At 38.7% G+C, this 23375-nt stretch overlaps 1 protein-coding gene across 9 annotated transcripts; it reads right to left on the bottom strand.

Moving 5' to 3' along the window:
- Positions 1–573: 573 nt before the first annotated feature.
- On the bottom strand, positions 574–23320 carry NEXN (nexilin F-actin binding protein). 9 transcript variants are annotated; one of them, XM_065740589.1, is made up of 14 exons: positions 23219–23320; positions 15723–15804; positions 14408–14599; positions 14183–14264; positions 13948–14096; positions 12627–12668; positions 11366–11560; positions 11114–11287; positions 8396–8581; positions 4291–4494; positions 2936–3157; positions 1969–2154; positions 1169–1529; positions 574–1063 (listed from the first exon to the last, which is right to left on the bottom strand). In XM_065740589.1, exons 2-14 carry the CDS (start codon positions 15747–15749, stop codon positions 1050–1052), a joined length of 2034 nt encoding a protein of 677 aa, XP_065596661.1. In that variant the 5' UTR covers positions 15750–15804; positions 23219–23320; the 3' UTR covers positions 574–1049. The 9 variants fall into 9 exon arrangements, with proteins under 9 accessions (XP_065596661.1, XP_065596652.1, XP_065596670.1 ...); XM_065740580.1 differs by lacking the exon at positions 23219–23320 and adding an exon at positions 22796–22914; XM_065740598.1 differs by lacking the exon at positions 23219–23320 and adding an exon at positions 22796–22912 and having other exon boundaries at positions 4291–4491.
- Positions 23321–23375: the final 55 nt, after the last annotated feature.

The raw sequence follows: 23375 nt of genomic DNA, 5'->3' as shown, positions 1-23375 counted from the left end.
GAGTGACTTCCATAGGTAACTGTATTAAGTGCAGTCAGCACAGTCGACCATAGTAAAATGCCTTAAAATTATTAAATGATTCCATAAACTTAAATAACTCTAGCTCACTATGTCTTATGCTAAGGTGCATAGTGTGTGTGCTTATCAGTTGAAAATGTGGCTTGTTTGTAAAAACAACTCTTAAAGAGGCTCATGCTGAAAAATTCAGATGGGTTTAGCACAATGGCTTTAGCACTGATACCAAAGGGATCTTACTGAAAAATAGCGTGCTAGCCTCAAGCAAGCATCGTGCAGCAGTAAATTCATTGCATCAAAAGAAAATGAATGTTGAAACGCTTCCCATCAACTGTTGGCTCATTTTTTTAAGAATTCTGTCTTTTAAGAAATGGAAGTAGAATTTTTACAAGCAGATTTTGGTATTCTAGTGACTACTGCAAGCCTTACTGAGATTGTTTTTGCTGTTTGGATTACCAATTGCATGGGTTGATAAAAGCCTAAGAGGTGAAGTGCAAGTCCATTTAAAAAGAACACAGCCACCAAACTAATGCTCTTTGAACCACAAAGCAACAAAAGTGAGCAGATATGTAATCTTTTATTGTTCAAAAATAATACACTGGAGATCTTGAAAAATCATTGATAAGTATTTCCTTTTGCCAGTTCTATGCCTCTGGGATATAGTAGAACAGCTTAAATATTTAGTGTTCATGCACAACTATACCAGTAGATTTACACTACTACAAAAGTTTCCAGATTGTGTATTTAGCTTTATACCATTACACGACAGTTGGTCTTCAAATGTGGGAGCACTACTATCATTCAGTTTTTCCTTTTAGCTGATCTTTCACACATTGATTCCTTCATTTTAGCCTCCAATACTAAATTTTGTACTGAGCAAGGAACCTGGACACTCACACAACTTGAAGGTTATTCATATCTGATGCAGGAATAACAGTGCATATCCTTGCTTTCTTTAGTTGGCCCCATCAGAAAAAGAGATGATGCAGTAAGAAAGTTTTGAGGGGAAGAAAGATTCCAGCTAAAGTACAGCATTAGTAGTCATCAGCTAGAAAATAAAAAGGTTAAGAGAAAGAGATTAATAGAGTTTTCTTAATAGGAAAGATATAAGAAGAGCACTTGAGATTAAACAAATGAAAACACTAACTCTTACTTTCAATGGTGAGAATACAGGTGCTAGCAGATGTGCCTCTGTTGTTGACTGCTTTACACATATATTCACCTTCATCTTCTGGGAAGGTTTCAGGCAAATAAAGGCAATAGGTTTCTCCTCTTTCAATATATTGATAGTCCTCAGAGTCCTGCAACATTTCCCCCTCAAACCACCATGTGACTTGAGGTTTTGGTTCTCCAGTAATTTTAACTGTAAATCTCACTGGCTCCCCATCAACAACTGATGTGTTTTTCAGTGACTTCTTGAACCAGGGAGCTCCAGATCGAGCTTGATCTTCGTCATCTTCGCAAGTAGAACCATTAATAACGCTTCCCTCATCATCTTCTTCCTCTTCCCTTTTCTGTTTTAAAATAATCTAATTTAGAATTTTCAGTGTAGCAATAGCAGCATGACTGCTAGTAACATACTTGACTACAGAAAAGCTGTTGTTTTTCAGAAGGGGAGGTGCCTATCCTTGCTAGAAAATAACATTCTGAATATGGAACAAGCAGTAAATGCTGTCTAAGCTTTGCTTTAATGAAGCTGGTATCTTAGGGAAAAGTATAGGCACGAATAGCAGCTCCATTTTCAGAATTTTCAAAGGAAACCGCAGTCTCCTTGCAGTACATTTCTCATGCTCTTCAAAATATGAAAAATTCAAAAGCAATTAATCACACATGCAATAATTTATATAAGTGTAATGCTCCTTTTATACTTCTGGCATTGTTGCCATCAGTGTTAATCACATGCCAAGTTAAATGATACTGAGGACTGAAGAAAAGGTACTTTGTAATTTCTACCTTCTGTAATGCAGCATCAATTTCTTTTTGTTCGAACTGCATGCGTAGTAATTTTTGTTCTTCAATTCTCCTCTGTTCTTCTTCTTCCCTGGCTCTTGCCATTTGCTCAAAACGTGCCTTCATATTTACTTTATGAGTAAATGGAGCCTCGGATTTCTTGGCTGGTCTCACATCTACCTCATCATCCTTGGGAAAAAAAATGAATAGCACATTACTCATGTTTTACTTTTTAAACACTCATAACAATAGTACGAGCTTAATAACTCTGTAACTTTTAACTATGCAAAAAGCCATCCTGAGCCCTCTTGTTGTTTTTTTTTCCCCACAGATTTATTTAATGTTAGATTTAAAATGAATTCTCTTAATAATTTCTCAGATTCTGAGATGGCAAGTTTTAAGGGAAAAAAAACAAAAGCATTTCAGTCAATGAACCTTAGTCTAATATTTTAATGAGAAGTTTTTCTGCAGGCCTTCCCAATTAAGTCTTTTCTGCTCTGTGGACTGTTTTTCAGCTGTGCTTGTGCTTTTGGAAAATGACCAACTTAATGACGTTAAAAATTATTGTAGAGTAGATGAGGGAAAGGAGAAGATGAGAGATAGAAATATAAAATATTTGCAGAAGTAATTTCAAGTGTATTAGAAAAAATATTTTCTAAAGATTTTCCTTTTCTGTGTAAGTTGCATACCCTCTTGGGGCATTATGAGGCTTATAATTTATATGGTGAAGAATGAATTAAGAGTTCAGAAGGAGCAGCAACTCGTGAACATTAATAGAACAGACTCAAAAATGAGGATGCTTTAGCACCTCAGGATAGCAGGTTGTTAAGGTGCTGAACTGAAATATGAGCAGAAAAATAGATCTCTGCTTGAGAACAAATGATTCATGATCAACTGGTGCTGTTTCTCTTAGGGATGCCATCTTCAGTTGTGCTAGTAGAGTAAATCATTAACACACAATATAAATTACCTCTTGAAACTTTTCAGCTTCCCTTTCTCTTATTTCTTCATCCATTGCTCTTCTCTTGGCTCGTTCTTCTTCAATCTTCTTCTGTATTTCTTCTTGAGACAATTGTCCTATTTTCTCAAACTTGCTTTTCAGATTCTTTGCCTGTATAGAGCCACTTCTTTTTAGCTTTATTAATTCTTCATATTCTTTGCTTAGCTCAAAAGTTTCAGACTCTTCTTCCAGCTGTTCAGAAATAACAGAACATATAAGATGGAAAATATCCTGGTTATTTTCACTACCTGTTCTCCCCACGGATTGCTGTAACTTAAAGTAATTGAACAATTATTTTAGCTGAGAGTTATTTCACCTCAAAGACTTCTTTCCCTCTAATAACTTCTCTTAGTGTGGTCTGGACTTTACTGAGTCTGTAGCATCTTTAAGCTTTAATTTTAAAGTATCTTTTCTCTGGTTTTGCAGAAAAAAAACAGATGAGATTTCAGGATGCCATGGCTGGAAAAGAAGTGATGTTTCTGGATGCTGTAGTCAACCTACGTCTGACACTGCTAATATCCTGCTCTATCACTTTATGACCTCTAATGGCAGTAAAAGTATGCATTTCAGTTGTCTGTCTTCTTCCCCAGCACTTAATTCAAAGTGTACTTGCAAAGCTCACAAGCTGAAGCCGTTATTACTGGCTCTAGCTTTGCTTACAAAAAAAAAAAAAAAAAAAAAACAGAAGTCATCCTCTAATATTCAAAAGGGAATCATGTTCTGAAAGTTACCACCCACAACCAAATCAAATTGGTGTACACTTCATGAATGTGATGTTCCAGTCATCTGGTATGCAAGGCGAATTCTGTGTGTGATTCTTAAAATCAGCTGTGGCAGTCTTCAAATCCTTGATACACTCACTAGAAACAACTTGAGGTCACTGTAGTTCTTTCCAAATTATTTAACACAGCGCTTCCATGAAAAGGGCAGGAATTTTGGTTTTTTTTTTTTTTTCCCCCATCTTTTAATTTTGAATTTAGATGTTTCTATTTTCACAGTATTGGAAAGATCATATATTTTTTTAATTAACACAGTCGAATTTGCAGGGAACTGAAGTACTGAAACAACAGATTTGAAATCCTTTTTACTTTAAGGGTAGCAAGGGGATACAAGTGTTGTCCTTGTAGATTAAAAATTAAATGAATGTATGACGTTACATGCAGTGTTATAAAAAGATACTTTTGTTTTTCATTCTTTTCACGTAGAAAAGAATTACTGATTTAAAATCCCCTAAAAAGAAACTTCCAGTTAAAATCTTAAATTCTGAAATCTGAATACCATGTTTTTATTCAGAGCACACTTAGCACATATTTTCATATACCAACCTCTCCCATTTCTTGTCTCAACTGTTGGAATTCTTGCTTTTCCATTTCCAACTTTTGCCTACGCTCCTCTTCCGTGCGTCTCTTTTCCTCTTCCATCTTTTGTCTCAGCATCTCCTCAAAATTAATTTCCAGTTTACCAGGTATGAGAGATTCTTGAGAAAATGTTTTAAATATTTCTGGTGATTCATCGTCATCCAGCACCTGCTGGGAATTCAGATGGTTAGTGATGCATCCTGAAGGTACCTGAAGCAGCACAAGTATTGCCCTCATGTTTTGAGAAGGAATGTGTATTGGGGGTTTTGTTTGGCTTTAGCCCTTTCTTATTACAACACTAAACTTTTTATAATGGAGATGAAGATGTTTATACAAATGCATTTTAGATTATTGGAGAGGATGTCCTCTAAATGCAGCTTTGGGACCAGAAGCTGTTAATTCCCATTCATTCCACAGTCTGTCCTTAGACAAAGTGTTTAAATTACATTGCCCTTAACACTGAAGTATCTATAGTCTTTCTTCTAAGCAAACTGCATTATATTTCTCTGGTATTGTTAATAAGCATTAAGTGAAAAGAATTTTCTGCAAGAAACTTGTGCGCGAATGGAAGATACTAAATGATGCTGCCAATTCATTGTAGTGAGGATTTCCTTCTTTCCTTGTCCTTCTCTCAGGCTACACAGTCTGGCTGGGCATTAATGGCCATTCTATATGAGCAGATTGCTTCTTTTTCTGACCAGTTCATAAGAGGGTAGTAAAGCCCCAGAAAAGCACTTCTTAATTACTTCCAAAAGCAGGAAATCTAGAAACAAATATTGGATCCAACAATGTTTGTTAAAGCTGGGAGTTGCTATGTTGCTGAGGGCTGCACTGTAACAAAGGCCAGGTAGCATGGCAGTCTGGCTTTCACTGGAAGATTTTCAAATAAGTTCTAGGTAAAAACCCATGCGAGTCTACTTAGGCATGTAACTATGTAATAAACTTATTTTGTCACATTAACAGAGCTTGTCGCAACAAGAGCAGGCTGCAAGGTGTGAGATGAGGTCAAATACTGATCTAGAACTGCACAAAGATCATGGCTTTTGGCACTATCTGGTCAGTGCATGTTTGGAAAATCTTGTGGCAAACACTGTGGCACCCAATGTGCCTAAATTCTGGGCATTCCTAATAGGAGCCATTATCCAAATTCTAGAAGGGATTAATGGACCAAAGCTTTAGTAAGAAAAAGTGTTTTAACATATATATAAAATGCTTTGGTACTCCTCTTTTTCCTTTATTGCTACTTACTGCTGTTGTAATTTGCACCTTTTACAGCTGTTTGTGCCACCTTTCTTCATGCTGCTGTCCTGACTTATTTTCCCTGTTTCTGTTTTTATTTGCTCTTAGAATAGTTTTTATGGTTGTCTTTTTCTTTCTCTTTTTTTTTTTTGGCTCCATCAAATACTCTTAGTCACTATAGATTTCCTTCAAATTTTCCCTCTGAGTAAGCTGTCAGTTGGACTTCAGCCCCACCATTCCTTCCATTCTTCATTCGTTTTGCATAATACAAGTGTAGTTGTAGAAATTGTGTCATGGAGAAGTAGAGTCAAAAAAATGAAGCTGTAAACTATTTCCTTTAGCAAAAACAATGCAGAGCTGCATATTTTTAGGAGCTAACTACAGCTAAGGCAATAAAAAACTGCAAGTCTCTTTCTGATTTCATTCTTTATCTTTCATATGCTCCTGAAATGAGAAGCATTAATTCAAGATGTCTGTATGGAAAAAGAAAAAGAAAAAAAAAGTGCTTATGACCAAACAGTCGCATCTGTCTGTATTTCTTTGAGCCAGTAATGAAAAGACAGTAAGCCAATTTATTCCTGATTTAAGAAAAAGAATATATATATATATATATATATATCAGCTGAATTGTGTAACTCTTGCGGTGAGTTCAGTAAATATTACTTCATCCTTGTTCTGTGAAGTAAGACTGTGGCTTAGTCTGGTTTGATTTCTACAAACTGGGAACAGGTAGTTGTGGGAAACCATCCTGAAACAGCAATGGTGTGCAGCTCAGCCAATTTCCAGTGGGCAATGAGGGATCAATACAAAATAGAAGAGCTTTTTGTTCATACCAAGACAGGTTCTCTATGTAGTTACTAATGGAAAGCAACTGACGATGGAGGGAAGTGAATGCTTGAGTCTGAAAGGGATCCATGTTGATCGAGGGAGGTGTGGAAGTATAAATGTAGCAGAATAAAATGTGAATGGGAGGTCCTTGTAAAAGGAGGTAGAAGTAGGATTTGTGGTTCTCAGCAATGGTGTTACAACTTTTGTTTGTGTTTACTTTTCCAAAACAGTTAAAATGGATAAGCACGAAGAGGTTCTAAAATAACAATTTAAACTTTTAAAACGAGTGTGAGGTTTTAGTAATTCTGAATGACTAATCTGTTCTTACAGTGCTAAAAAGCACATCAGTACATTGCTGCTGTACCGTGTATGTGTGGGAAACAGTTTTGTAATTTCTATTCCAAATAAAGAAAGCACTGTGCTCTTTCAGGATGTTAATTAACAGAAATTTTTTCAATCAGGTATATGCTGAAAATGTCTCCAGTTAATTTCTTACATTAGTGAACATCTTCACAGTCTGCTGTTACAGTTGCAGGCTGTGCTGCGTCTAATGGATTAAGCCTTGATTAATCAGTGAGACTTTTCTTGCCTGGACACTTAAGCTTTTGTTACACAGAGGCAGAGAAAAATATTGTGAAGAAAGCAGTGAAAAGCAGAAGGCAGTGCACTGTTTGTTTGCTTTACTTCCTTTGGATTATCCACTGATTTTTCATAAGGGTTAGAATGGTAGAAGTCCAGTAGCACCGCTTTTTCTAGAGGTTTAAGGAACTTTATTCCCACTTCAGAGGTGTGAACATGTGATAGCCATTATTTTCAATATTTGCTTTCCAGTACAAAATTAGGTATAAATTTATGTCGTAATTTTTTGGGTAGTCCTTCAGAGTAGAGATCTTGTCTTCAGCCCAATTTTCAGCCAGAGGGAGCACTGCTAACAGTACTAAAAGCCATATCAAGCATTAATTTGCTTCACAAGCATCGCTTTGAATTATGAAGGAAAAAAAGAAAAAGTATTAGGCATGCAGTTGGTCTTTCCCACTAAAACCACACAGGGGAATGTAGGAAGAGATTGCCAGATAAATGCGTTATCCCACAGTTTTTCGTGGTATGTCTTGCCCTTCATTCTGAAGAATACAATACTTGCATTTTAGTTGGTATTAGTCTAATTTAACACTGTATTTCCTAACATCCACCAATAAGTAGCTGGCTTATATCCAAAAGCCTGCTGAAACTTGAACTTATTGGAATAAACAGTGAAAGACTCTATGCTGTTTTGTGTAAGTACTACTGCTCCCACCCTCTGAAGTTAGGCATCTGTCTCTGTTTTCAAATAATGTCACTATGTCAGCCTTTGCTCCGTGAAAATCAATCTTTGATATAATCTTAATTCAAATTTTATCACTGCATATCACAAGGATCGGCTCCAGGTCGGTGTTCCATATAAAGAATTGTAACAGTGAATTCCACAAGTTCCCTTTTCTTTTTCTCTGGACAAGTAATGGAATACAATAAAAACATTGATTAGCTGACTTCAGTTTTTTCATTCTTTCCTTCCTGAAGGGCCACAGATGACCTCAGAATGTGCACTTGCAGTGAGCATTTTTCTAGTATGGCATTTATTATACTAAAGTGAGTAAGAAATGTAGGGAGATCAACTTGGGAAGAGCAGCTAAAGACAAAGGAATTTCTCCTTTGCACCCAGCCAAAACCAAAAACTTCCTTCTGAAGATATTTTGCGTTCCATGTTTGTTGCACTCAGTGTAGCACTAGCAGTTGGAAACAGTATCTGGTTTTCATTTGAGATCTTTTTTTAGGTTTGTTGTGAGGAAGGATAGTTTCTTGATGATTTTTGGTGGAGAACCTTGATTAGTTTACCTTCTAATAGATAGCTTGGTAAAGTAATTAATGAAGGAGTTGAAGCGTATTCCTAACTGTATTTAAAACTTTTCCCTTTCATTGCGGAAACTGAGGGAAAATAATAAACTAAATACTAAACGAAGTATCATACCATGTTCTTCCGTGCTTCAGCAAATGCCCTTTTCTCTTCTTCTATGCGTCGTCTTGCATCTTGTTCTGCTCTCCTCTTTTCCTCTTCTCTCCTCAGTCTTTCCATCTCCTCAAAACTGAGCCTGAGTTTACCAGGACGGAATTCTCTACCAGAATTCTCAGATTCTTCATGGCCACTTTCATTTATCTTTAGAGAAAATGAAGAGCAAAAAACCCACAAATACATATAGAAAATGCTTGGATGATGTTTTTAACTTATGTTTTCTGAATAGTAAATAAATAGTCCATTAATTCCTTTCTGATCTTTTACAAATGCTTTTTTCTCCTGGAGAAAAAATGGAGACCTTCAAGGCAAGGCTGGATAAGGCCCTGAGCAGCCAGATCTAGCTGTGGTGTCCCTGTTTATTGCAATGGAGTTGGACTACAGATGGCCTTCAGAGGTCCATCCCAACTCTTAAGGATTTTATGATTCTATATTGACAATTTCTTCCCTATAAGAAACTTTTTAAACTTCATTTTAACTAGTAGAGAGATAAAGGAAATGTGTTTCAGAATCCCATATTGAACTTCTATGTTTATTTAATTTGCTTTAAGGTGTAATATGAAGTACGATGTCTTATCGGGGAAAGGATGAACAATTAAGTATCTATTTCATAATTTCAGGGTTGTATTATTTTCTGTAAACAGGCACTCCCTGTTCACTTTCTTTACATCATTTCCATTGACTTTTATACCTTTGAGTTATCTTATTTATGTATAAATTCTTTCCACCAATGCACTTTACTTTTTAAATAAATGCTGTCGTTTTAGAGCAAAAGTAAATTAACATGTTTTATTAAGCCAGACTGACGTTTCTGTTTCTTTTCTTTTTAGACATTTAATCACCACTGAAGAAAGAGAAGTGAGATATTTCATTGTTTGTTATCTCCAATAAATACAATCTGCTGAGAGAAACCCATTGTTTGCAAACTGCAAGCAAGAAGAAAAGAATGAACCATCTTCTGAACATATCATGGAGTACCTCATTTTTTAATGGTGGAAACTGACTGGAAACTGTCAAGAGTATTGATACTTCAGCTATCTGCATACTGCAAGCAAGCCTGGTATGTTGGGTAGAAAGCTGAGGAAATTACAGAGGGCTTTTATTTGGAACTCACAAGGGAAAAAAAAAGAAAAAGAAAGAATTGGAGGAATTGAACTGCTGAACCGTTCCTTTAAGGAAACTTTTTACTCCAAATTTTGGCAACCACCGATACCAGATATAACTGCATAGTAGAAAAAGACCACAGCGGTGATTTGTTTATTTTTTGAATTTGTAAATTCAGTTGTCACACTTTTATATTACTTGGTTAATTAACGCACGTATATAAAGGTGGTAGCTGCAAAGAAAGATTCAATTAGAATGACTAAAGCGACGTCACAAAGTTCCCTCCCCTTCACTTTCTTTTCTCTTTCACTTATATCCCTACTCCAAAAGAAACAAAAACGAGCATTATTGACGTAATGCCAAGGTTGCTGTTATGGAATGGTTAGGTGATTTTTTTCAAGGGTGGGGGAAGGACAAGAAGTGTGGGGCGGGAGGTTGGGGTGGGAGAATTAAACTATGGTTTTGGCATCTGCCTGAGCCTAGAACCCTCCCAGTTTGTACCAATTGGGAATTTCAGAAGTTCAGCTTTCTTGAGGTTCTGTGTTATTTTTGATTTGTTTCGTTTTTCCACTGAGTAGCAATTTGTTTTTGAAATATAGTCAGTATAATGATCTTGTCTGTCTAAGAATGGTCATTTATATTTAGTCTGTTCTTTTAGTGTTAAAATTAGCAAATTCCTAGAAATAGTATTTTTAAATATCTCCTGAAATGTGAAAAAACAAGACTCATTAAACTTTGTTGTATGTGAATGAACAAAGTCACAATGTTTGACTGTATAGTGGAAAGATACTTAAATAGAGAACTTCAAAATAAAGCTTTTGCAAATAGAGTACAGTCAAATGAGGAAATACAGTACTGAAGTATCTGGTGTATCTAACACTAGTACTAAGTCCATGTTTCCTTTAGCGTGATCAAAGAACAGTCTATAGCGAAGTCTGTTCATAACTGAACTAAAAGAAGTCTCTTATGATAACAGAAATAGAGAGTTTTGCAAATAATATAAAACAGGAACTGTGAGTGACAGTGTGGTTTTGAATCTAGTAATTTCTAGTACATTGTTATTTACACCACTGCCTACAAGGCAGCTGACCTATCTTTCCTTTTCTTCATAAAAACAAATTAAAAAACAAAACAAAACACAGTAGATTATATTTATAAAATAAGTTTCGGAATAAGAATTAGCATTTTCTATTACTATTTTTTAATATTTTTGCTACATTTTCCTATTTTTATTTCATAAAAATTGGTTGCTGAAACATATCAAGTACTTTTTATGATCAAAATAGAAAAGTAATTTTCTTCTTGAGGATGAGCTTAAGGTACTAAGAAGTGCAGATACGAAAATGGATAAGATTGCTAACAACTTTAAAACACTTTCCTTTTACATTAAGAGAATTATGCCTATATGGTTAGTGAGTTGGAACCAAGGTGAGAAGCAGCTATGTCAAAACTTATTGATGACAGAATTTTCAGCTTGAAATCAAGCTAAGCAATAAGAATCAGGTTCAGGAGCGAATGGAAAGGCAAATCCTCTGTCAACATTTTATAGTGACCTGTACAAAACGTACTTACCATTTGCTGCCTGGCTTCTTCAAAGGCACGTTTTTCCTCTTCTAAACGCTGTTTTGCTTCTACCTCTGCTTGCCGCCTTTGGTTTTCCTGTCTTTGTCTTTCAAGTTCTTCAAAAGTTACTTTCAGCTTACCAGGAGACAGAGATGCTTGTGTTTCACTGTCTTGATTTTCACCCTGTAAAAGAAAAATGTAATAGTTACCTTCTAAATAATATATGTTTATTGCTTAGGTATTTTTAGATGGATGGTTTACCGTGTGAAATGAAAGGCACTTGGTGTCCTTAAGGAATTGGTTTTGTTCCTCATATTTAAGCTTCATTTCTTCATCTGGTCTGCCTTTTTGTTCTGCTCTTTCTTTTCCTGTGTTATCAAAGTTTAATTTCATCTTCCCAGGTGTTTTGTTGGGTTTTACAGGCACTACTGTAACCAGTAGTGAATCATCCCCTTCCTGTCCAGAAAGAAATTTATTATATTTTCATAAAGCTCAATTTCTACATAACTTATGTCTTAAACTGTTGTTTTTTTATCTGTGTGCACCAGAAGTTCAAAAAAAATTACTTGTACTGAATATTAACAAGAATAAATCTATCTGCCTGTGACAGTCATTAATTTTCTTGTAATAAGTAATGAACATCAATACTGAATTATGCTTTAAACATAATGGCTGGCAAGGTATCATTTCTTTACATATTTTCATTAACTGTTTCTTATAAATATTCATTATTTGGTTAAGAACAGGTGGAATTTGGAATATGTAGAAATTATAGTGGCAGTCTGCTTACTATGTGAAAGATATACAATGGTTGGAATGAGGTGGTAGTTCTAGAAATAAGTTCTCTGTCCAGCAGATTAATTTGTTTTTGAAGGATGTCACAGCTTCAAAATTATTTTCATAAATTATTTGCCAAAATATGCTTCACCCATTTGTTTTTAGATAAGATACCGTGATAGCAAGGACACTATTGAATAACTTACAAGTACTAGGTTTTGGTTGTGTGTTGTTTTCTTTTTTAACTATAATAGGAATGCGATTTTGTGTTAGTTACAGGTGATTGGACCTTCAAGCAATATATTTGTTGGCAAGATTTAAAATAGAAACCCATATGTTAAATGAGTTCATTTGACAAGAAAAAAAAAGTTACCAAGAAGCTGAGTCCATTGTTCAGTACATTGACAGAACCCCTTTAAATGACAAGCATAAGGCAAAGAGCTTTATGAGGGTACTTTCCAAAGCCAGAGGATTTAGAGTATTGTTGTCAGTATGCCTCAAATCATTCTGGTGGCTTTGTTCTGAACCCTTCAACATATCATTCATGCTTCAGACTCTAACACTTAAATAAATTGACCGTAAGTGCAGATAAACACTTCTGCGTGCTTTAAAAAATTCTTTGGTCCTTGGTTGAACAGCAGTGAACACTTGTGCCCTTTTTGAATTTTTCCCAGCCCATATTACAATAATAAAGCAAAGTGAATAAAAACGTAGGTGAACATTTCTTTAAAAAAAAGCTGATTACCTCTGCTGCTGATTCAGTTCCCGTATTGTTAAAGTCATCAATCTATTAAATGAGAATTTCATAGGATTACATTAATTTGGCTCTTTGCCTTAGAATTTCAAACAAAGAAGTGGATTTTTTTGTTTGCTTTTTGTGTCAGTGATATGTATGCACCACTTAAATTCACAGAGATGGTAATGACTGAACCTTTGGTGGAATATTTCAGAAAGGTTAGCAAGTTGAGAAACAGGAAACGTGGCATTGTACACAAAGCATGCTACAGCATTCGTAACACTCCAGTGGTGAACAGAGAAAAGTGCTTTAGGTGTTCATTCTTCATGTGAGTATTCCATAATTGCATTTAAAACCAGACAAAAAAAAACCAACAACCAGAACATGATAGTGACATTATTTCTGATCTAAATGATATTGTCTTCCCCTCAACTTCCTGCAAAACATCTATTGTATTTGGTGTCTTAATAGTGTTAGTTTTATACAGTGACATTCTTTCTAAAATTCTCTATGATATACAGTTCCATCATTCAAAGTAAATTAAATATATGCCATATAAAACTGTACTTTTAGCAGCAAATGTAACAAAGTTGGAAGTATCAGTAGAAAATATTGTCTAAGTTCTTATTGAAAACTGAGTTCTCCTGCAGTACTGTTTCTCTTTTCTTACAAAAGCCAAACCACTCTTCATACTGAAAAAAAAAAATCCTAAATTAAATATTCCCATCTTTTTGCTATAAAAAAAAATAAAATCTTATGGTCCTAGTCTATTATCTCAGTGTTTACTTGTACTGCAGTAGTTGCAGCACTGAAGGAAACTTAGAAAGGGGATTTAATATGATGCTCCAGTGCTAAACTTTACAAATGATGAGATTTTCTCAGCTGGTGTCAAAAAAAAGTTAGAGGCTGTTCACATGTAGATGCAATAAGAACTCACAGAGTGACAAAGGAATAAAGCATGACTTGAATTCTCATGATTTTTAGTTTATTAGTATCTTCATATATTTGCCTGACAAGGTCATTTGCATACTTCTTGCTTGCCTCAATTTATCTATCACTGAACTGCACTCGCTAATTAATTTATAAGCAAAAACTGCCTATAGTAAAGGTTAGTAAACAAAAGAAATATTTCCAGATTCGTTTAGGAAGTTGTGTAAGTGCTTACGAGCCCATCTTGTGCCTGGCTCCTACTCCTACTGTGTTCACGCCTGCCTGCTTTTGTCTGTAACTCAAGCTTAAAAAATCATTACCTTAAAGATAATTTAGAAAATCATAATTTTTTTTTCTAATTCGTTTACAGTTGTATTGCATTTTGACCAGAGTACCATACCTCCTGTGCCTTTTTGGCTAATTCTCTTTGAATTTTTCTTTTCTCAATCATATCCTGTTCAATTCTGCGCTTCCTTTCTTCTTCCGTTCTTTTTCTTTCTTCTTCCTGCCTTTGCTTCTCCATTTCTTCAAATTTGCCTTTAACAGTTCCTGTGAATGTGAAACACACAGTTCAGTACCGAGATCCAGTACTTGCTTAGTGCATTATGTGCTCGTTAAACTTCAGCCTCTCTTACCTATTAGCTTAGGCACATAACCTTTGTCTATCTTAGATGACTTTGTATCATCATCTTCATCAGATGCAAGCAGCTCTTTCATCTGGTTGATGGAATACAGAGAAAGTAAACTGTTTTACACCTTAAATAAAATTCCAACAATACTGTCTTAAAATAAAGTGAAAATACTTTCACGTGCAATACTGAACATTAAAATAACATAAAAGATTTGCAAAGAAAAATAACCTCCTGCTTTCTCCTGTTCCATTCTCTCTCTCTAACATATTGTTCTTTTCTTCTTTGCTTTTCATCTCTAGATCTCCTTTGATTTCTTTCTTCCCTTGCTTTCTGCATAGCTTCAAATTTATCCTTTACATCACCCTTGTGAAGCTTGGGCACATAGGACTTTTGGACGGGTTTAGATGAAGAAAGCAGAATCTTGATGAAGATATAGAAGAAATGAAGATAAGAAAAAGAAAGTTGAAACAGATGAACAGAAGTAGTCAGATTGGATCAGAAAGAATGTAAGAACATAAAAGTACATTTGGGATTATGAACTCTGTGCCACTAGCCATCATCTATTAAGTATTTGTTCATAACTAAACAGTAATAAATACTGAAATATCCTAAACAAATTTTAGCACTATATCAAACTTAAAAACTGTGATGAAGAGCCACATATTTGAGTATATGAGCAATACAAATTAAAAAAATACAAATGCACACTTTTTTTATTACTATGGGTTTAAACATTATATATGGATTTGTATTATTGCTTAGAAATCATGAACGCTCAGAGGGTTCCTATACCCCTAACACCACAGTTAAAATAAATGTAAATACACAGACACGTAATAGAACCCGTGTGTGTCCTGCAACTCTTCTGCATCTATAAATGGTTTTAAATAATGGTACTATGAGTTCATCTAAAACTTCCAGTATGTTATGTGCTTTTTTTTTTTTCTTAGTATTCAGAGAAACTCATCCAGTGAATTTATGGTGTAAAGGGTCAAGATCCCAGTTTGCAGGAATCTGATACTGATAAAGGTAATGAACACATCTTTGCCAATGCTTAAGAGAAGTGCCTACTGTGCAGTACTACAATGTTTTCCATGCAGTGACTACAGAAATTTTGTCAGTACAGTTAATGCTGAGAAAACTAGCTGAAAAAAAATTGTTTCATGTTTTCCACCTAAACCAACAGCAGATACTGTAATGATGTTTTACTTTTCTTCCTGCCACTCAGTGTTATTAAGGCATAGGAAGAAAGGTTTTAAGCAGCCTGAATTTCTGCCGACATTCGAAGTTTCTTCATATTTTGTTAACTTAATTTTGCATTCTTCATTCATTTTTAATACCAGTAAGAATGTTTCCCACAATTCATCAAATCAGACAGTCTTTCTTAAAGTACTCTCAAGTATCCTTCTATTGTCTTGAAATAAAATCAGTAATAGCCAGACTGACAGTAAACTGTATTTTACAGTTGTTTTTAACTGCCCTCTTTACAAGCATCAATTGTAAATTATTACGTTACTTTGATTACTTTAAAATTGGTACATACCTCAGTTTTCTGTGCAATGTCATTCATGGTTACCGTATTCTGCTCTGCACCTGGTATGTTTAAGATTGCTTTCAGTTGCTACCTGAAAGAAACAGTTCTAGTTATATTCCTTTCTTTTCCTTTTAAATGATGCCATGACCATCTTCCTGTAAATAAGTTTCCATGGGCTGAAACTGATGTATCACAATTTCATTTGGTCCTTGGAGGCTCACGAAGAAATGAATAGGTTCTAAGTATGCAACAGTAATTAAAAGAACAAGCTTATGATTCACTATTCATGCTCGTACCCCCCTACATAGTCCTAGATATTGGTTTTTAATTTCCATTTTAAAAAGAAAGTCAGAGCTCTCAGCCAAGCTCTGGCTGCCCTGGCTGGCTGTTACGAAACTGTTTTTCTCAATCCTGTGCTAGCAGAAAGGAATGTACTCTGCACCTCTGCTGCTCCGCTTCAGGCCGATGTCTGAGCCAGTGAGCTCAGGTTGCAAGAAGTCTGCAGAGCACTTGGGCCAAGCACAGCCTGCTGGAGATGCTGCCTTGCTTTTGTACAGCTTTAGTAGAGAAGCAGTGCTTTCTTCCTACTGCTGTTAGGTGTGCAAGAGAATGAAGCTATGCTTCAGCTAAGTTCTGCATCTTGACTTACCTTGTGAGGTTACGTGAACAGATCTGTAAGAGGAGAAAAAGCACAGCCAAAACCTTTTTTTTTCCTCTGCCCCATACTACATGCATGCAGTTCAGAAGGGGTCAAACATGGGATGTGATCATTCCGTTGGAAGAATTACTCATGAAAACTATTTATTAAGTAGAGAGAAAAAATCTCAGGAGCAACAAAAATTATCTGGTACTAAAGATAGCATAAGAGCCGTGTCACACAAAGATGTGACCAAAAATGGCAGCAATCCCTGCTCTGGAGGCCAAACCATCACTTTATGAATGAACTGAATGTGACTGGGGTGTAATGAGAGCAGACAAGTTATATTGTGGCTTTATTCAGACCTACAAGAGCCTTAGCGCATGGATGGTAGTCATTTAGTAATCCTATTTATAACTGATTTAGGAAGTGAAGCTTCACAAAACTGTGCTTTGATTCTATCAGTTAGTTCTCAGACTACATAACTGCTCATTGGAAAACACGAACAGCTTGTTCTGCATCACCTGGTGTAAGCATTTTTCACTCCGTGTTCTTCCAGCGGAAGTTTTAAAACAGAAGCCTTTGGGTAGGCACTAAACTGACTGACACTTTTGTAGCTAAGACTTAAAGATTTCTGGCAAAACTGTAGCAAGCTGTTCCTAGAAAACACTTGGTTTCCTGAATCAGAATGATCATCATGGCTGGTATCTGTGAAAATCAAATTTATTTAAATAAAGCCGTAATGATTATGAAGAATAGATGAAACATGTTAATGGCTCTATTACGCCTTCAGTATTTTGTGGCAATGTGGAGCACAATCTGTTTTGCTTTAATGTATGACAATTTATTCCTGATGCCCTTTCTCCTGCTACCTCAAGGAAAGCCCCGACAGGTTTGAAAGTTCTCTCATTCTTAATTACGAACAGACTACAATTTCTATGTGGCATTAAAATAATTAGCATTAGGAATTATTAAATACACAAAATGTGGCTGGTGCTGATTTAGCTATACAGATGGAATGAGATTCTGAGATGTCTTGAGATATCTATGCCAGAGCAGTCACCGTATATGAAATATGGCTGTTTAGCTGCCAAACCCTGCCATGATTAACAAATCCTGAATTCTGGAAATTCAGCTTCAACAGCTGGAGGCTCCTTTTCAAAGGAGTATGTAAAGTCATTGCCCAAATCAGACTGACAGATACCTTATTTGTAGAGTGATGGGCATAGAATGCATTTCAGTTTGTCACTTGTGAATACGTGAACATAGAAGTACTTAACATAAGTTCCTTCTTAGTTTCAGATGAGCAATAGCATATTCCAATAATGTTGTGGTTAGAAAGGCAGATTAGTTTTCAATCATTCTTGGTCCTAAGGGCCCTGTATACATGGGAGTCCAATCTTTTGGCTTGCCTGGGCTGCATTGAGTGAAGAGGGAATTGTCTTGGGCCATATATATGTTGGTTGCTCCAAAAGCAATGCTTCCTATTTATTTCTATGAAAATGACAACCAACACAAAGTGCACTATGACACTATCTGAGAGAACAAATTCTCAGCTCCAAAACTCTATTTTTCAACATAGTCACCACCATTAGCTGTGCACTTGTGCCAGTGATGAACAAGAGCCTGCATGCTGTGGTCATAAAAATCTCCACCAGCAGAAGGGATCCACTGTTGCTGTAACTACTGCTGAAATGCACCATCCACCACCTCACTGTGCTGACATCCACTGCGATGGCATGAGGAAGGCATTACTGAGGTAAGCAGTATTTCTGTCCAGTAAAAGAGGCCTTATGAAAGTCTGGTAAAGAGGCGTGATCAATTGTTTTGATTGCAACTCCATACATTCCGTTTGAAAACTCACAGCATTTATGTTATATATACTTCATGCATGTAAGTGATATCCAATAATCAGTATGACTTAAAACTAATTAAGACCCTTTGGCTTCCCCATTCTTCTACACAGGCCTGAGAGAAGCCTTAATACAGGACTGGAGCAGAAAAGTAAGCCCAAAGTTAATCTCTCACAAGGAATGATTCCATTTCACTTAAAGTAATCCTGAGAGGATTATTGCTAACCTTCACCATAACAGCATACTCCATCCATAGGGCTTCATCTTCAAGTCACTTGAAAACCATGGCTGATTGAAAACCTGATTCATTTATTATGTGGAATTAATCATACAAAGCAGATTATGAGTATGAAAACACAATTTAGCTCTTGACCTTTTGGATCAGCTGTTTTGATAGTTCTAAGTAGCTGAAGCCCTTGACAGCATCACTAAGATTGCTGGCAGCAGAGAGACCTACTCTCAAAAAAACAAATGTACAATTTTCTAAAAAAGGGCAAGTAAGGAAGAAATGCTCCTTATCACCAAATAAACTGAGTTGGAAAGGACATAAAGATCATCATCCTGGCTCCACACAGGATCACCCAGAATTCAGAACCTATGTCTGAGAGTGTTATCCCAATGCTCCTTGGACTCCATCAGGTTTGGTGCTGTGCCCACCTTCCACTGACACAGCTCCATGCTGTTCCCTCGGGCCCTGTTGCTGCTACAGGGAGCAGAGCTCAGTGCTGTCCCTTCACTCTTTGTGAGGAGCTGCACACCATCAGGCCTCTCCTCAGTTCCTCTGCCGAGGCCTGAACAAATGCAGGGACCTCAGCTGCTCCTCACGTATCTTGCCCTGCAGTCCCTTTGCTACCTTCACAAACCTCCTTTGGATGTACTCTGATAGTTTTGTGTTCTTGTGTTGTGGTGACCATGCACGCATTGCTTCAGGTGAGGACACACCAGTGTGGAGAAAAGCGGGACAATCCCTTTCTTCGCCTGCCAGTAATGCTGGGCCTGGTGCACCACATCTTTGTACATTCCTGCTGTTTGAACTTCCAAAAATGTGCCAGTCTAAGTTGTTGTGGGCCTTCGAGATGGTAGATACATCTCTGCCATTTGGAATACTGCCACATCTCCTCTTTCTTTAGGTCACTTTCCAATCCTTTGGCATCACCTAACTATTAATGTGCTTGTGGGTTAGCCAGCTGGCTCAAACACATTTTGCAGCTGTAAGTCACCCTGCCTCCACCTTTGATGCTAAAAGATATGGATGTAAAGCAGTAGGACCTCACTACACATGATACAGCCCATGTTTGCCCCTCATCCCTCTCCATGTCAGTTGTAGCTCAAACAGGAACAGCAGCAGAACGTTGCCTCGGGAAGTCTGAAAGCCTACAAGTGGCAGAGGAATAGTTCCCTCATAATCTACTGATAGCTTTGCAGAAAGCACTTGGTAATTTTCCTGTCCAAGAAAATTTGACATGCTATTTTCTAACAATAGCAACTTTTATGGAAAAGAGTATTCAATACAAGCAATGCTTATTCTTTAGGGAAACAGGAGTCTACTTGTATGTGTACTTACTTCAGAACACATTTGTCCTCCTGTTATGAAGTTGTTCAGAATCTCAAGATTCATTCTAGTGTTTTATTTTACTAGGTCAGCATATCTCAGGAAAAGATGTACTAACTCCTCATCAAAGATTTCCACTCAGAAAATTCCAAGATTACAGTGTTGAACATAACTCTGACCGAACAGTGAAGGATTTTCTTCACCCATCCAATCTCATCACCTTAGCACTCACATCACACCGCTCACATCATTCTTTTTCCACATTTCCCCCCCTAAGATTAAGATCTATCTCAGGAGATTTTTTTAAGTCTGGTGTTATGTGATTTTAAGTCTGGTCATGTTAATAGTGAAAGTGCTAGACTGCAGTTCTATCTTTAGAAGAGGTCTTCATCAAGATTTTTCTAGAAGGAAAATTTGACTTCCAATATTTGACCAATGGTCTTACCTTAGGAACTGAATGGAAGAGAAGGCACCATGTCGTGGCTTAACTGGCTGTAATGCAAAGCCATCTCTCAAAAGTTTCAAGTCAAAATTTAGTACAAAAACAGTAGTGTTTAGAAAACTAGGCAACAGGTGAGAAATAGTCTGAGTGTAGGGTCTTCACAGAGAAAAAGATTGTCTGTTTTCAAGCATCTTATTTGCACACTCTTAATGGCTGTGCCATCAGCTCCAGTGATATATCTCAATTTGTTATGATCGTTGCACTTCAGCTTTTCACACAGACCTCCTAAAACCTTACTCTAGGCAAAATATTCCAAAAGTGAGCAAACTAAAACCATTAAGGGGACACAAGAGGTTTGATAGCTTCTAAGTCCCCAAATCTACCTCCTTAAATATCATTTATTTCTATTTCAGTGGAGCAATTAGTATCCTCACGTGAGAGATGCAGTGAAACACAAGTGTTTTCCTACTCTTTACAAATAGGAGTACGAAGCCAGGACTTAAAATAGCTGTCTAGTTGCTCTGTGATTCCTCCTGTCAGGAGGCCCCCCTGCCGTCTTCCTGGCTACTGTGAGTTATAAATAAGCCCTCTGCAGCACGGTCTAAGTTACGGTTACCATCTGTCTCTCTTTGTGATCCACTTGCAGGGAAGACTCCATTATATAAGAAAACCATATTGCGAGACTTGGAAACTTAGCACTTGCAGCCAAAAGCACTTAAGAGAGGAAAACACAGTCCGTAATGCTAAAGTATTTAACGAAGGATTAAATAGAACTGGAAAGAGGAGGGGAAGGTGAGTAAGGCTCACCATTTCTGTCCTTACTGCAACTTCTCTGGTATGACAGTAGCAGTTGTTGTACTAAGTTACAGATACTGAAGTAGATTCTAAAATTATCGGGCACAGGGGAAGGTCCTGAACTGGTATAAACCATCAGCTCCTCTGCAGCCAGCAAGCTATGACAATTAACACCAGCTGCCCAGCCAGTGCTTCCACTCAGAAGTATTTAATTCATGAACTCTTCATGATTAAAGACTTTTTATTAATCAGTCTTACCAAAAACCTACCCAGGTAACTCCACCTACAGTCTTTTCCTCCCTCTTTCAATTTGTTGCACTTCAACATTTTCTGAAAGTCTCCTGTTACAGCAGAATAGTCTCTGCAGATATATCGAGTTGTTTATAAAAATCTATTTAGTAGAAACTATTTTGTAAATGCCTGTTTACACAACTCTAAATACCCTTAACGTGACAGTGCCATGCAGCCCAGCTGCTGTGTTTAAAAATAATAAAATAGTCCCTCTCTGTGGAGGAGGAGTGCCCCTTAATTCCTCGGTCCCTTCAGGGGCCATTATGAGGTCAATATACTCCTAAACAAAGTGGGGGCATAGGAAAGATGGTGAGATCTTCAGGCCCACAACTGCATGTTCCAAGACATCTGCTGATCCTAATTACGGGATGCAGGAAATTGTGAAGTCAGATCCCTGAGAGAAAAATCCACATTTTGCCCCATGCCATAGTTCCTCCAGCTCCCGCTGTGTCCCAGCAGCTGAAGAGAAACCCTAAGCTTTGAGCTCAACTGCTGTCGTCACTGACAGAGAGCGGGGCGCTGAAATGTGGGACAGAGTGCTGCACACGAGGTGCAGCTGCATTTTGCTCTTCCCATCTCAGGGGACAGCACACAGCCTACACGCTGCTTCTCCAACTCCCTCAACAGTCCTCCACCCCACAGAGCGATCTCCGTTGACCATCTCCGCTCTGCTGAGCCCTGGTCCAAGGGCAATGCCTTCACCAAGGACAGCAGTGCCCCCGAGCTGCTCCTCCGCAGCCATCAGCTCCACCATAGCTTTCCCCATCTCGTTTCCATCTCGGCTAAGCACTACAAAGCGGAATGTGCACGCACTGTTGGTTCTGGATTATCTGACCAACGCCATGTGCGGCGTTCCAGACACGGCTGGAGAAAGCGTTACTCGGGGAAATGTCCTGAACTGTGTGCCCAGCTCTTGTAATTCGCTGAGGGCATTCTGCATATACCAGGTGTGTTCTCCTATCTCGTAGTGCACGTGGCCCTCCTGTAGGACCAGTTATTATGTCACGATCTCGTTTCAGTGGGCATTTTTCTGAGAGAGCTCAGGGTAACGGCGCCGCTGTGTAACGCACAGCAGCACTCCGGCTGCCTCCAGAACGGCGCTGTGTTCTCTTCACAGTTATCTTCGCGAGCGCTCATTGCATCGACAGAAGCTCTTATTATACCCCCAAAACCAAAACCGGTAACGGATCGTCGGTATAGCGGTCAGAGGACCGCACTATTTCCTCCCCTCCGAGCCACGCTGCCTTACAGCGGCAGCAGAAGCGCAGCAGCCGGTAGCAGCATGCCGCTGACAGCCGAGCAAAGCAAGCCCAGCAAAGCCGGCGGCCCCGGCACGCGCGGCCCCGCGGGGCACTGTGCCCCTCCCGTAGCCCTCCGCCTCCGCCGCCTCCCGCAGAGCTCTGCGGAGCTTCGCGGTGCCCGGGTAACCCTCCGCCGCCGCTCTCTGAGGGGACGCGTCGAGCCGCGGCCGGGCGAAGGGTCCGGGCCGACGGGAGCCCCTCCGCTCCTTACCTGGGAGCGCTGCCCCGCCGCTGCGTCTCGGCGTAGTCCCGGCGGAGCGGGCGGGAGCGGTGACGGCTGCGGATCGCCCCTTTGGCTGCGGCCGCCGCTGCAACTTTCCATAAAAGTCGCGGCGCGCTGCCGGCGCCCGCATTCCAGGCGCGCCCCGCGGCGCGGCAGCTGTCCCGCCTCAGCCCCGGCCCGCAGCGGCTCGGCGTGCCCGGCCCCTCGGCGCGGAGTGGGGCTCAGCCCGGCCGCCCTGCCCGCTCACCCCTCCCTCCCCACCCCGCACAGCAGTCCCGGCCGACGGGCTTATTTTGGGCTGGAAGCACCGCGGAGCTATAAATAAGCGAAAAGGAGGGGGGCTGCGGCAGAGCCCCGGGGCCGGCACAGGTTGGGGTCCCCGCCGCAGGGAGCCCCGGGCCCCGCACTCACCCCCGGCTGCGGAGCGCTGCTGGCAGCGGCTGCCTCATGCTCCGCGAGCGGGGCGGCTTTATAACCTGCCCCCGTCAGCTCTTCGGTCGCTTTATGACACACGCGGAGCGACCGCCTAATAATAGTGCCGTGACAGTGAGCTGATGGAGCGGAGAGG

The sequence above is a fragment of the Cyrtonyx montezumae genome, unplaced genomic scaffold (genome assembly GCF_038088225.1).
Source record: "Cyrtonyx montezumae isolate F1298 unplaced genomic scaffold, pur_monq_1.0 scaffold_1, whole genome shotgun sequence".
In the NCBI taxonomy this organism is placed as follows: domain Eukaryota; kingdom Metazoa; phylum Chordata; class Aves; order Galliformes; family Odontophoridae; genus Cyrtonyx; species Cyrtonyx montezumae.
This window is presented reverse-complemented; position numbering and strand designations above follow the sequence as displayed.